Raw genomic sequence first — 15,037 nt, forward strand, 5'->3', positions numbered from 1 at the left:
TCCTGTCATCTTTGAAGTGCAGGTTACAGTTCCCCATCCCATTGAGCTAATTTTAGTCACCATCACCACTGGAATGACACAATTGAAGTAAACACCACTGGGTTTAACCATCAAGAATGTTGCTTACTTAGGAAAAAAAGGAAATTGTACAGTTACAGTGAAGGAACAAAAGCCCAAGAATGTAACCTTGTGGAAGGCGTGCTCTGGAAAAGCAAAACTACCACGGCCAGCTCATTACGCAGAATACTACCTTACAGAACACTTTACGCTGATTATTTCCCAGAAACGTGTCCTTTCTCTATCAAGGTCCTGCTGCTTCACTTTGGAGGAAGGGCAGCACATGCAAGCTTTACTTTAGGTCGGATCAGAACTCAGCTCACTGATACAACTACTTGTTTTTTGTAAAAACCCAAGTGCTACAAGTTACTTATCGTGACCTTAGATTGACAGAAGCTCCACTTAAAGCAGAGCAAATAAACTGCACCTCAGCTTAGAGAAGGTGTTCTGGGAAAAAAGTGACTTCACTATGGGCCTGACCCAAGACCCACTGAAGTCAGGAGTCTTTCCATTGACCTCAATCAACTTTGGTTTGGGGCCTCCAAGAATACTCTGCTGTCCAGGCTTAGTGCTTAATTCCTCACCAACACCATCACACTAGCTCCTTAGACCCTATTCTGCTGTCACGCTGGTTTTACCATGGTGTAACTCCATTTACTTACACGAAGTTGCTGGCAAGTCACACTATGTGCGTGAGCAAAATCAGACCCTTTAACGGGAGTTGGGTAAAAAAGAAAGTCAGCTGAAAGACTCCTATTGACTTTAATGGGTGATGGCTTGGGACCTGCAAGAGGAAGATATTACTGGAGTCTCCACCCTCATAGCTGATGAGATGTGGCCAACAGCTGTCTTGTCCAAGCCTCTGTGCAAGAGAGGGCATCACTTAGACACCCTAATATTGACTCAAATTCTCACTGACTCCTGTAAAATGTCACAGCAGTTAAATCTCTGGCTCTCCTGGCAGACCAGCAGGGAATCTTTCTTCCTGTGCAAGTACTCGTAAGTGCTGTTTTAGCAAGGAGAGCAACATCAGCACAGTATGATCCTGAACTCTAGATAAAACAGCTCCCCCAGCTAAAGGGAATTCTTTTGGAGCTGGTCTCTGAATTAAGCACCCTTTACCTCTGGCACTTAGAAACGCGTCACCAATTTAAACAGTTCAGTACAATGGGATAGTCTAACAGGGTGGCTTGCTCTTTAGGACTAGCCAACACTGATTATGGAGGAGCCACAGCTGGCTTGAATCAGGCGGTTCCACTATAAAAGCAGCAGGAAGCTGCAGTGAAAGGGGACTGCTTGGGGACAGCAGAGATGGCTAAGAATGCACAGTCAACCCCCATGAGCAGCTTAGTTATACAGACATAAGTTGGTGGTGTAGACCAAACTTTAATAAGGCCACAAGTTGTCCGTCCCGGTTAGAGATATGGATAGAACTTTGAAATCACCCCAGGACCTGAAGTGCCATCAGTGCAATTAATCATATGTTATTTTAACACAATGCAAACTGTGAAATGATACAGTTACAATTGAATCAGAAGGAGACCAAAACGAACATCTTGAAGGTGCATTTCTCCATGAATCTCAATATCAGTAACATTCTAATCAGTTTTGTATGGCTAATGGAAGGCTAAATGTTCTGTGCAAGAAGAAAGGACCTGGCTTCCTTCCACTTCCAAAGTGAACAAATTATGATATACTGAAAATCTCATTTCTGACAATGGTAGGAGGACAGTGTATCTAAGGCTACTTAGAGGGATGTTGTCAAGTTAAAAAGAATAACTGCGGAAAGATAAACATCCTTGCCTATGCTACCAGTAACACCTTTTGGAGCATTTTAAAAATCTGATCTAGTTTATGCCCTTTACTTTTTGTATTTCAGCTCAGGCAATCACAGTATAGTATATTTCACTTTTGCTTCTAGTCAATTTCACTTTCAGATTCTTGCACACTAGCACAAGCAACCAATACTTTGTAACACAAGTGTATTTGTTTAAAAAAAAGTTCTCACTGGAATTTGAAAAAAAAATATTCTGGAATTCTTTTAGTGCTGTGTGTTTTGCCTGACCATACTCAAAACCCGTTACACAGAAATTTTCTTTTTTTTTTTCTTTTTGCTGCTGAGTAGTGGGAAAAACTGAGCAAGCAAAAACTAGTCTGTTGGGCAATCTGCGTATCTATGCGTATAAACAAAATAAGTGACGTCTCGGCATTAACTAGCTTCCCTGGAAATGTCTGTTTCCCTTTTTTTAAAGGGTGTCAGCTAAATGTACAGGAAGGGAAAGTCATTTTCATTTGAGACCCCTAGAATAGAACTAGGTCATCCATTCTGACAGATAAAGAAATTAGGACTACCCGCTGGTGATTGGGAAGATTAGTCCATTCTGCTTAAATAGTAAAAATCAGCCAAGCACCCTCACAAAAAAATCAATCAATGAACTGAGTTCCAAACAGCAGGAAGTCCTCAGTCCATCCCTCCCGGGAAGAGAATGAGCGTTTCTCTGATCCAGGCCAATTTCTTTTTAACTTTAGAATTAGCTTTGGCTGAGGTTTCTGTTGACATGGAAACAATGATTTGGGTAAGCACTGCACACATCACAACAAATAAGAAGGGTTTTGTGCATCTCTTTGACTAAGCACTCCAGCTGACCACGCTCATTCAAAGTCTTTTCACATCCTGAACACAAGTCTTTCCAGCTGAAGAATATACTAGTTCACTCTATTATCTATATATCAATACATACTCCACTATGTATATGCTAGTGCACATACTCAACAATGAAAGACGCTAACACACCCAACAAACCTCCAATAAGATATTTTCCCATCTTTTCTTCTATTTCAAATATAAACCACCAGAAAAAGCCTTTAGGGGTTGCCAAGGTCATTTTAACAAAGCATGAAGGACCAACAGATTTTGCACAGTACTGGGAATGCCAGCACTATTATGTGGTAAAGAGCATCAGATTCCCAGGTTCCTGTGGAGTATTCACTATGTCTTCAAACAGAGGTAGCATTATGAGATTCAAGAGACTGACAAAGAATAGATTCTAATCCACATGAAACATACAACACATTGAGTTCAACTTCTGTTTGCAGACAAAGATCTGTCCTGTGAGCCACTGGAAAAAAAAATCCGCAGGATATACAAAACTATTAAAAATCGGTAGTTGACATATGAGCCAACTCCGTATCATGTCGCTAACAATGCGGGTAAGGTAGTATGTGGTGAATCAAACAGCGTAACCAGGTTGTGCCCCTCAAATTCTGTGGGAATCAGCTGCACAAAGGGGAGAATGGATCTGTTTAGGACAGAGGCCTGAGACAGGGATTTAAGGGATCTGAGCTCTAATACCCTAACCACTTGTAGGACCTTAGTCAAGTCTCAACCTCTGTGCCTCAGTTTCCTAACAGGGGGGTTGGGAGACAATTAATTATAGGTATATTGCATTTTCCCCTTCCAGCTAAGGATTCCCAAAGTTAGATTTTTAAGGGATATTGTCAGATGGAAACTGAGCCTAGATTTGGATCTTGTAAAAATAAGTTTTCACATAAGTCCTATAACATTTCCTTGAATTAATCATATGTTAGCTCATTTGTAAACATTCTCCTGCCTGTTGGCAACTCAAATATTGCAACAGCATGCCAGTGCATGAGAGCCTACCACAAAACAGAACGAAGAGTAACTACAAAAATGACTAGCCTCTTTTCACTAAAAATCAGAGCTAGAGGTGAAGAGACTCGCAGTGAAATTCAGAGACATCACACTGGGAAGAGTAATAAACACCAGCAATGACAGAAAGATGACACAAATTATCTACAGCCATTAAAGCCATAGGCAGAAAACAACAAGATGAGACTCAATGTGTGGCAGAGGTGCTTTTAACCTGGCACAGGCATCCACTGTATAAATCCAAACATACAAGAACATGAGAGAACAGTTCTGAAGACATATCATCTGAAACTTGTATACACTCAATGGGAAGGATAAACCTGGATAGCAAGAAAAACCTCATGTGGTGGTGTTAAACTGAAAATCTGAATGAAGTTTGCAATGCTCATACAGCAGTAAAACTAGGTCACTCCAGTTTTGGTTGCATATACAGAGGCATTAAAATATCCCAGAGAAGGGATCTAATAACCCCCTCTTCACAACTCTGTTGCAACAGCACCTGGAATATTGTACTTATTTCTGGGCACCTTGTTACCAGAAGGATATTGACAAGCTGGTGTCACTCAGAGAAGAGCAATAAAAATGATCAAGTGGCGGGGCGGGAGGGTAAACGTATAAGGAAAGTTTAAAAGCACTAAATATACAGTATATATAACTTGATTCAGAGATGACTAGCCACCCAATCCTCCTCCCATTTAAGTAAAAGGGGAAACACCTATTGCTTTCAATAGAAGCAGGACTATACCATAAGAAAGCCTAGGACAATTTAAAGGGTTTGAACACCAAGGAGGAAGAGGAATTATTTAGGGTGATGTGTGGGGGATAAAACTAGCAAAAACGGGGTAAAATGTGGGTAGTTGGAAGGTTTTTCCTAATATTCACTGAAATCCCTTAGGACGTGGAGTACTCTCATCTGAAGCAGTGGAAGCTCCATCCCTTGGGACATTGCAAACTAAGCTGGACAAAGCATTAGAATATTTGCTGTGAAGAACAATCATACATTGGCAGAGAGATGCTCTGGGTGGACTAAGAAGTTATTTCCTTCTATGGTTGGCTAAATGCTGAGAAGTTTTTTTCAAGTTATATCAGGCCTAGCAATCCAGGCATTATATGTAATATATTTTAAAAATTATCCTTACACATATTTTTAGCAGGCATGCCCCCTTAACTACACCATGAACATTAAAGTATTTCCATGTCGTCCTTCTACTTGACTAGGTTACTGTCAGTTCATTTGAGAGAAAGGATTCCAGAGTACCCAAGAGTTCTCTCCTATGTAAGCAGTTAATGGTAACTATACACTCCAAGGCGTGTCAGATTCTTCATCATGAGCATATCTCAAACTGGTGGAGCACGGGAAGGAAGCAAAAACAACCTGATGCAGTAATAATCATCTCAGTAATGGTTTTCCTTTCAAAAAGGATTCACCTGCATTTTCTAGAACAAACCCTGCAAGGATCTATCCAAGTTAATTTGCGAGGATTGTATTTTTTGACAGCACTCAAAATGTTAATTATGTCCCTTACACTGGTGTCATTGCGATATGGTGTTAAAGACAAGAAATAGTCTCTCTCCCTTTCTATAGTCTGAAGAATCCCCCACCACTAAGCTCTGCTCTTGGGGCACACAAAACATCACTTCAGACTTTTATTTATAAATTGGAAAACAGAAAAGAAAAACAAAATTTGTCCAAAAGCACCAGGGCCTTTGCTCGTTGGACTAACTGTAAATGATTGCTACGTTGCCCACAGCTGGTGTCTTCTGAAATAAGACAAATGAAGGCAAATGATTTGTGTAAGCTCCGACATCAGGAGGGAAGCAATGGGTGTTCTGTCAACACCAGCACATGCTAAAAATGGAACACGCCTCCTCTTTAATTATCTTTTTTAGATTTGCCAGGGAAAAAAGTAAAACTGATAAATCATGCTTAAAAATAGCATTGTGTGTGATTCATTTAAGTTCAGGATAATAATCAGCAGCAATAGGTTCTAGTGGAGAGGTGTGACTGACTCAGGACCACGCTCGCTTCTGAAAGCAGCTCATAATGTAGAACCAGTTTGCAGTTACTTGTGCAATCTAAATTTAACAAAGTACAATAAGTCAGTTTGTCACTGCCCGGGGGAGGGGGGGAAGTTGATTATTTAATGAACTAATTTTCATGTTTACAAACCACCTGCAGCTCACCATAGAGTTTCATTTAAAAAACAGTTGTGTGTGTATTTAGTGCTAGCGAAAGGAGCTGGATAAGTAGCCCAGGCAAAAGAAAAGAAGCCGTTTATCTACAAGGCAGTAGCAGAGGAAACTTCCTACCCACACTATCTTGCTAGCTTGCCCCAACCCAGATCTGGGGAAGGAGGAGGAAGGACTTCTTTCAGGGCTCAGAGATACATCAGCTGCCATGCTCATGCAGTTCTTGACCTTTCTGCTGAGGGCGCCAGCAGATTTTGAGATACAGGAGCTGGAACTGAGCCCCACCAAACTCATCTCACATAGGGGTCACCAAACATCCAACAGATGGAAACAACTTTCATTCCCTACTGAGCTGGGCTGGCTTTGAGCAGGTGACCTCGAGGCGAAAGACACTCTAGCCAACTGGCAATGCCCTGAGGCTTCCAGTGCCCTAATAAGGGCTAGCTGAAGACTAAATCCAGACTGGATGTCTTTCTAAAAGAGACATACTCTAGTTCAGCCAGAAGTTATGGGTTGGATGTAGAAAACAATGGATGACATTCTATGGCCTGTGACGAGATTATCACAATGGTGTGTTCTGGCCTTAAAATCTATGCAAGCGAACAGCACCCTGCACCTGACAGGGGGAGATGTGGAGCAGTTATTTCCTTCTAGCAGGTTACACACATTCTCACTCCTGTGGCTCAGCTATAATAGGAAGAAAAGAAAAATAGGAGAGGGAGGCAATGCGGCCCTTTCTACACTGCAAATACAACCATGTGAGGGCCTGCGTGTAGCAAATTAGACTGTTTCACAATTTTGGCCTGGTTATGATCATGGTGAGTTTGACATTCCCCTTGGTAAAAAGCGAGACATGCCAAGTGATGGGACACCTTTTACCCATGGCCGGATGACAACATAACACCTTTCCCATGATAGTGACAAACTCTGCACTGTCACAAGGGACTTCCTTCGGCAGATAAGCCGCTACATAGTGCGGCCTAAAACCATATCAGCCTCAGCAACATCTGCAAATATACAGGTTTGAGATACGTACACAAACTATATATATGATGTCGTGTGTGTCTGTGGGGGAAACGTAAGATCTAAATTCAAGTTGTTCTTTGTGTGCAGTTAAGATCCACCGTTCAACTTTTCTGCAAACTCACCATTTTGGCAACAGACCTTACTTATTCTTGTTGTCACTGCGGCTTCAAAATAATCCATTTTCTATGAGTTACGTGCAGGAAAATGAGTGAAACGTAGGATTTTGAACTTAAACTAGACATTCCTATTTTCTCTATCTTAGAAACCCAGCACAGGGCTTTATCGCTTCAGGCTTTCCACATCATTTTATTATCGGCTATATCTGCTTCTCATGACAATGCCATGTCATCTTATTCCAAGTACAAGAAAGAGACCTTGGATAAAGTATTATGCAAAGGAAATTTCCTAACCCCACCACTATTTATGAAGCAACCTGTTCTTTGATACAGGTCTAATCTGACTGCTTATCACATGGAGTCAATAACTTGTAGTCAATAAGGCATACTTTGTATTGGGAGAGAGAGCGGCAGATTTACACTAAACTAGTGACAAGATTTTTTTTTTTTAAGTCAGTGGCGATAAATGTAGGCAATTTGTTTTCCAAAGATAAGATCACAGCATAAAGTGCAAAGTTAGTCTATAATTATCTAAGGGGAAATTAACCATTTAGATCCCAAACAACCATAAAAATAACACAGTTAGGTATATTGCAACTATCGAATACTTGTGAGGTTTACACATTTTGGCCTTAATTCAAAAACGCACATAAGCGTGTCCTTAATTTAAGCATGTGCATAAGTTCTATTGACTTCAATAAGTATCATTCCTGAACAGGGCCTGCTCTTTACATCTTCAGAGGCAGGCATGTATGCCTTATTCATGTCTGTGATGATTTACACCACGGATACTGGTATCAGAAGATGGAATCAAAAGTAACGCTCAAACAAACCAAGCACACTTCATTACACAGTTACACAGCTAGGCTGTTAGATTACTAAATTACACTATGACATGACAAAAATACAGCAATGGGATGGGATCGACAGTTGTATTTATCGCTGGTAAAACTTCATCCCCACTAAAGTTAAAGGGAATTTTACCATTGCCTTCCATGGGAACAGAGTTAGGCCAATGCTGAGCATTTTAGAAAATCCCACCCTAAGAGTCAAATTACCTGGAAAAACAAATGTATGTCAAGAAACCATTGTGTAGTTGAGCACTCAAAAATTAGTACCACCAAATTAAGGCTAAACATGTTTATTTTAACTCTGTCCCTAAGGGCATCACAGCAGTTTTTAATTACATGATCATGAACAATTTCTCAAACACAATATATCTAGCACAAACTTTTCTCTATACTTTCTTCAATACATTGAAGTCAGTAGGACTTAATCATCTACTTAAGTGCTTTGCGGAACAGGGATAGGATAACTCATGCTTAAAGTTAAGCATGTAATGAAGTGCTCTGCAGAATCGGGGCCATAGGTAATAACACACACACACACACACACACAGCATGCAGGAGGACACTTAATCAGCCTGGCAAAAAAACTGTACTGTTCAGGCTCAGTATATGTAATTTTCAAGTTCTCTTAACTCAGTTAAATCAAAACTAATCTCATCGAGAACAAAGGCCACATACTGCCCCTTAGCAAGAACTATTTCCATTTCAAATTGCAAACCTCAGTCATTTCAGATTAAGAGTGCACGCTCGCTCTCTCACTCTTAACATTTTTTTCCAAGCTCCTTTCACTCTCAAGTCACTTGTGGTCACAGTTCAAAAATGTCCAAAAAAAAGTCATCTTTAAGCTCACACTGAACATGGGAAAACTTCAGCCTGAAAAGTGGAAGTTTCATCAAGTTACGATCATTTGAAAGCAGAGAGTTTTATGGGTGGGACAATTTTCTAAAGTGTTCTGCATTGATCTAGTTCTGCATTGGCCACTATTGACTTCTATGGAAGCAATGAAGCCAATGCTGAACCCTTCTGAGAATCCCACCATGTAACTAATCTGCAGTATCCAACCCTTTTCATTTCTCTCAGACAACGAGCTTTTCCCCAGGCCCACTAACCAACTATCAACTACCCTGGCAGTGGGGAAGGGGCAGCAAGCGCTCCACATTTCTGAATGAGTTCTCCAAACTGAGAACCTTCTGCCCTTCCCTGAGACCGCTCGCGTTCCACTTCAGCCTTCCACTGGAGGTCAGAAGTTCATTTTCTCTCTCTCTCTGGAAATAGTCTAAAGTTTACCCCATCAGCAGCTAGAGTAAATTCTGAAATGTAGGTTAAAGAAGGCAATGATGAAAACAATCAGAAGAAAACACAAAGCAAATCCAAGGTAAGCAGCATGGAACATTACTGACCCTCCTGTCTGGGTAATCAGCCTTGCTAGCACACTATGGGAAAATCCAGTTATATACCATTTTAGCAAAATTTAGCATTTTAGCCTGGCCTACGCTTAACTTAGCTCAACCTAGTGACATCACTCAGGGTTGTGAAAAATTTCACACCCTGTGCAACGTAATCAGGTCAACCTAACTTCCGCTGTAGACTCCAGTAGGTCAATGGTCGACCGAGCTACCACAAAGAGCTACAGTTACTTCAGTGATGGAAAAACCCTTTCATCAACGTAAGAAGTGTCTACGTTACAGGGGCATAGCTGCAGCTGTGCTGCTGTAGTGTGGACATATCCTCCATCTGACATTACTGGAGCCTGTGTCTGGCACAGATGTGTGTGTCCTAGGCCCCTGCTGATAGGTTCTTTCCCCATCTTTGTCCCCAGTCCTGCAAAGGCATATGCACATTTAACTTTAGGCACTCTGAGCAGGCCCACTGAGCTGAATGGAACTACTCACAGTGTGTCAAGTGAAGCACATGTGAATCAGAGTGAAGTCTGCATCAAAGTTGCACTTGTTTCAGTCAATGAAAATGGGGAGCAGCCTTCTTCTCCTCCTTTGCTTCACCAGCCCTCTCGGATGGGGAAGGACAATCCAACTGTCTTCAACTCACTCTCTTTGGGCAGTGGCTCGCTTCCCTGATTTATCGTTAGAATTCTTCAAATAAGCACCCTGCAATTGCCAGGAGGGCAGCCTTAGGGACTAGCCCTGAATGTTGCTTCAGAAGAACCTCAAAAACATACCCAGACCCCACTAATATGCTGCCCTAGAGAGTCCTGGCCTAGCTACTATTTAGCTTTCTGTTCTGGCAAATACAGTAACTCTGGCTTAGTGTGGGTATTCTGGACAGTAGGAGCTCACCATACGACAAATGCAGCCATTACATACAGTACTAACTGCCTCTTACAGCTCCTCTGTCTTTGTAATGAGGTCCTGGCTTCTTAGTGCTCTTCATCACGTTGCAGCAAACAGCCTCTCAGCAGCTCTTTCTCCCAAGTCTGCGAGAACACCTAGGTAACCTGAAAGCTGCCAGGCCCAGACGACCGTTCTTCACCACTGCAGCCAGAGGCAGGATGACTCCAAGGAGAGACAAGCAGCACTTCAAGAAAAGCACCAGCATATTTCACATGTTGTAGATTGCATTTGTTCCTGCTGCAGTGTCCTCTTTTGACACTTTCTAGGTTTAGTCTGTTCATTCCTACTGAGAAGTGTATATAACCTCTCAGTCTGTCAGAAATACAAAATGCAGAAATAAAGTTACAATCCTCCTTTTGGAACTCCAGACGTGTGTGATGGAATTCACCTCCCCACTAACCAGGCCTCTGTGCTTTTCCAAAGCTCGAGAGGAGTTTCTACTTTCCTCCAACTTGGAAAGTCACACTGGACTAGGAAGACCCACTGGAAGTGTGATGTGTACATCAATATGTACATCTCCATTTTTGGGTGCCCGGAAAAAGCCACTCTCCAAATGAGAACTTCAGAGAAATAGGGAAATTGTATGGTTTAAGGCAGAGGTTCTCAACCTGAGGGGTGCAAACTGTGGGGGCAGGGTCAGAAATCAGCATTGGAGGGGCATGACTCCCTGTTCTTCTATATTACTAAATGGAGGGCACTCCAGATATGGAAGGGAACTGCTGCAGGGTCCCAGTACGGAAAAAGATGAGACCTGCTAGTTCCAGAGACTGGTAGTTGGATAAGGAGCCTCTCACATGAAGCGTATGTAGCAACTGTTTGGTGATACAGTGCAATCACTCAAACACTTTCCACCAACACTGAGTACCCTTTAGAAAAAAAGAACAAAAACACCCAACCCTTCAGAGGAACAAACAACTTCACTGTGTACAAAGAGCAAACAGTAAATTTTTTTCCAGAACCTCGAATGCTCCCCAGGTGTTTTTCTGCTTACTAAGAACCTACTGGAACACAGATTAACCCAAGTTCTGGTTATAATCCTATTATGCTATTAACTATCACCATACTTCGCAGAAAAAGATAAATAGGCAGGAGAAGAGAACACGAGCTAGTCCAAAACTTTGTCACTTAAAACATGTAAACACAATCTTCCCCTTTTTATTTGCAAGTTATTTCCACTCTTGAGCTAACTAACAAACCATAAACAAACTTCAGTACACCACCATTGAAAGATAGGATGGTCTGCGATGCACACAAACAAAAAAAGAGGCTCCCTCATTTTTATTTAAGTAGAATCATGTTCCAATATACAGCCTTGTGAACTGTCTGACCTAAGACAGAATACCAAAATAATGAAAGCCAGCTACTCACCTGTCAAGGCAAGAAAATCAGTTCTTTTTACATGCCCTGTTGTCATTGAATAATGACTTATTTCCTAGCTTCCTGGGCTGTTTGGTAAGTGCTTAGCGCAAGAAAGTTACAAGGCTTCATCACAATTTCACCAATTTTATCAAAGTAGGCATATGAGCCAATCAGTAACTAAAGTTTGGGTCCAAGGTAATTTCTTGGGCTAACTTTGACAAACTTATGTGGCAAGAGTTTTCTTGTGAAAAGCTCATTAGCAGGATGTCTGCTAAATAACGAACAGACATTTTAGATCAAGCTAGTCGAAACCCAGCAGTGTTTCACTATAAATAGACAGTCATTGTCCATATGGAATTCTACTGCACATTAAAAATGGTAAGACATTTCAAATCTCACTTTGGGAATACACACAGTATTAATAGCACCGACTGTGTTATTCGTTTTTATATTAAATGCAATTTAAAAAAACCTATTTTCTGGATTTGCTTGATGCTTCCATCAAAATTTAAATGATGCAAAATTCAGCACGATTCTGCTGCAGAAAAGTGAGGAGACTGTTGCAGTATTTAGGTCTCGCTTGCTACTGAGTATATGGGATCCTGATGACAAAACATTTAATACTGTATTACATTGCTGCCTTTCCTGTTAAATACAGAATTTTGCCTCATGTTCCTTTCTATCAATAAAAATATACATCAAGGCTTCCTTACAATCAAATCCGAGAGTGTTTGTGTAAATACACACACTCTGAAAGACGCTACCAACCAAAGCACAGAGGATGACAATTCTATCCTGTGGTAACTTCTGAGGTTTTGCAATTGGTTTTTGTTCCACGTTGGAATGAAAGCATTTTTCTGAAAATGCACTGTTGTGTTTTTGTTCTATAGGCTGGTGGTTAGGGTGCTGGTGGAGGATGTGGGAGACTCAGGTTCAATTTTTTGCTCTGCCTGAATTACAGCAGAGCTCTTCATCCCCAATTACTCTGATTCAGGCAAAACAAGGACTTGAACCTGGGTCTAAAAGATTCCAAAACAGACCCCCAACCCATCTACAGTGAGGGTGTCTCACTCTCTCTCTCAAAACCAAACTATCTCCACAAAATGATTTGGCGTTGACAAAACTGGATATTTGGCAAATAAATAAATAAAATAAAAATTAATAACTTTCTTGGAAGTAATTTAACAGATTATTAAAACTAAGATTAGAGGTGAAAATGTGTCTCTCTATTCTTTCTACTCCATGCATTTGACTGAAGTTTTTGTATAGTCCATTTCAGTGTTTCTCTACTCAGTCATTTCCCACTTGTGTGGATCTTCCACCCAGCAAACAGGGAAAGAATTTTTTTTGTTTCAAATCAGAGAAATGTACAACAGCATAAACCACAAAATTTGGCTGGAGGCATTGAAAGGCAGTTGTAGAACCTGAAGTAATTTTGAACTCTTTTTCTTATACCGACTGTGTTCACATGCCCCTTTAACACAAAAGCTCAGCTCTATTCAAATAAGTAGCGGCAACATTGCCAGCAACTATCACTGCGAAGGACTTGAATCGTTCTCACCTTGCTGATCATAACATTCTCAGGGAAATACATTAACTATGTAATTCTCCTTTGCATCAAGAAATAACCAAGGGAATAAACCGTGTAGAAGAAGGGGGGGGGGGGCGGAGGGAGATGCCACCAGAGAAACAGTCACACCTTGAAAATAACTTGGTTTTGAATCTGTAACAAAAGGATGATCGAAATTTGCAGAGCATTTATTCAGACACTAGCTTTCAAAGTGTTCAAATGAACTTACTCTTTAAAATCCTAAACTCTCTGAAAAGATGAGAAAACACACCGAGGAAATGAGTATGATTCCCTTAGCACATGCAAAAGAACCTCAAACAGGCAAATTATTGGAAGCTGGTAAAGGTTTTATGTTCGTTGACATCACAGGTCTACTCAATCAAACTTTATTTTATTTTTTTTAATATCATCTTGGGTTTCTTTTAAGCCCTTTTTGGTCAAATGTGCATTTTTGAAGTGATCACTGATAAGGAATCCATCACCCACCAGATGGGAGGGCACACCCTATGGTACAAGCAGCTCTAACTCATAACATCTACTATAAAGTGTGTTGTGGAACCTAGGCTGAAAGTATGCATCTCTCTTTCAACGTTTAGAGGAAAGCTGGAGATAATCAGAAGCTAGATGTTATCCATTCACTTCACAAGGAAAAGGACAACGTACTTTGCTTAACCAGTAAATCAGCAATATGGCTGCCGGATCTCTTCGTCACACCACAAACTACCACAAGCAGTGGTTCCTTCATCCCTGACAATACCACAGCTGCTGCTTTATAAATGGCTGATACTTACAATTGGGGCGTTTTGTAAGCCGGCTATGCAGAACACCTGACCCATCTACTTACCTGTTTCCTGCTCATCTCTTGCACTCCAGTTTTATGGTCCAAACTCCCCCTCCTCCCCCTGCACAACTTCAAATGAAGTCAGAATTTGAAGCTTACCTGCTCTTTGTCAGGTTTGTCAGAGATGTCGTTCAGACTGGTGGAAGTCAGGTTCCTATGAGTCATGGCTGGACTGCCTGTAAGCACAAAGTCAATACCAGTTAAGGCATCGGTTACAACCCAGCAAAAAGGACACAGACGGCCTGGCTATAGCACTACCTTCCAAAGGGCTGCATAAGAAGGGCAGGGTAATGGGCCAAACTGGAAAAATTGTAGAGCCGGATACAGGGTGCTTTATGGAGTTCAAAGTTGCAAAGAGAATAGAAGGAAACCAAAGATTCATAGTATCTGGTCCACAAAATTCCCACACTAAGGGCTTGTCTACACTACCACATGGGGTCGATCTAAGATACGCAACTTCAGCTACGTGAATAGCGTAGCTGAAGTCAACGTACTTAGATCAACTTACCGCAATGAAGACACTGCGGTAAGTTGACAGCTGACGCTCTCCCATCGACTCGGCTTGCGCTCCTTCTTCTGGGGGAGTACCAGAGTCGACGGGAGACCGCTCAGCGGTCGATTTATCCTGTCTATACTAGACGCGATAAATGGACCCCCGCTGGATCGATCGCTGCCTGCCATTCCGGCGGGTAGCGTAGACAAGCCCGCAGTATGAAAAAGAAATAAAATAAAGTTTAAGGCACTTCCAAAAAACAGTTTGAGCGCTGCTCCTGGACATGTTTGACAGGTAACCCTTCCTACACTAGTCCCCCCAGCTAAGAGAATAGGAAGCTTTCTACGTAAGCTGACCAAACAGCTGGTTTAATCAACACTGCATACTGGGAGCTTGTCTATAGTATCAGCTGATGCTGTTTGGAAGAAATTACTTTTCTTCCAATTACCTTGGTAACTGACCCTCTCTGTCAACCATAGGCTAATTCTGAGACTGCTGAACAGAAGAGACAAAACTATC

At 41.4% G+C, this 15,037-nt stretch overlaps 1 protein-coding gene across 10 annotated transcripts in view; it reads right to left on the minus strand.

The window, feature by feature from the left end:
- Positions 1 to 15,037, minus strand: part of SLC4A4 (solute carrier family 4 member 4) — a 291,521-nt gene that overhangs the window by 90,633 nt on the left and 185,851 nt on the right. For all 10 annotated transcript variants that reach the window (XM_039542307.1, XM_039542309.1, XM_039542305.1 and 7 more), the window contains one exon: positions 14,125 to 14,201. In XM_039542307.1, coding sequence (XP_039398241.1) covers positions 14,125 to 14,201 — 77 coding nt within the window. The remainder of the gene's footprint in view (positions 1 to 14,124; positions 14,202 to 15,037) is intronic.

Source organism: Mauremys reevesii, linkage group 5, assembly GCF_016161935.1.
Source record: "Mauremys reevesii isolate NIE-2019 linkage group 5, ASM1616193v1, whole genome shotgun sequence".
In the NCBI taxonomy this organism is placed as follows: domain Eukaryota; kingdom Metazoa; phylum Chordata; order Testudines; family Geoemydidae; genus Mauremys; species Mauremys reevesii.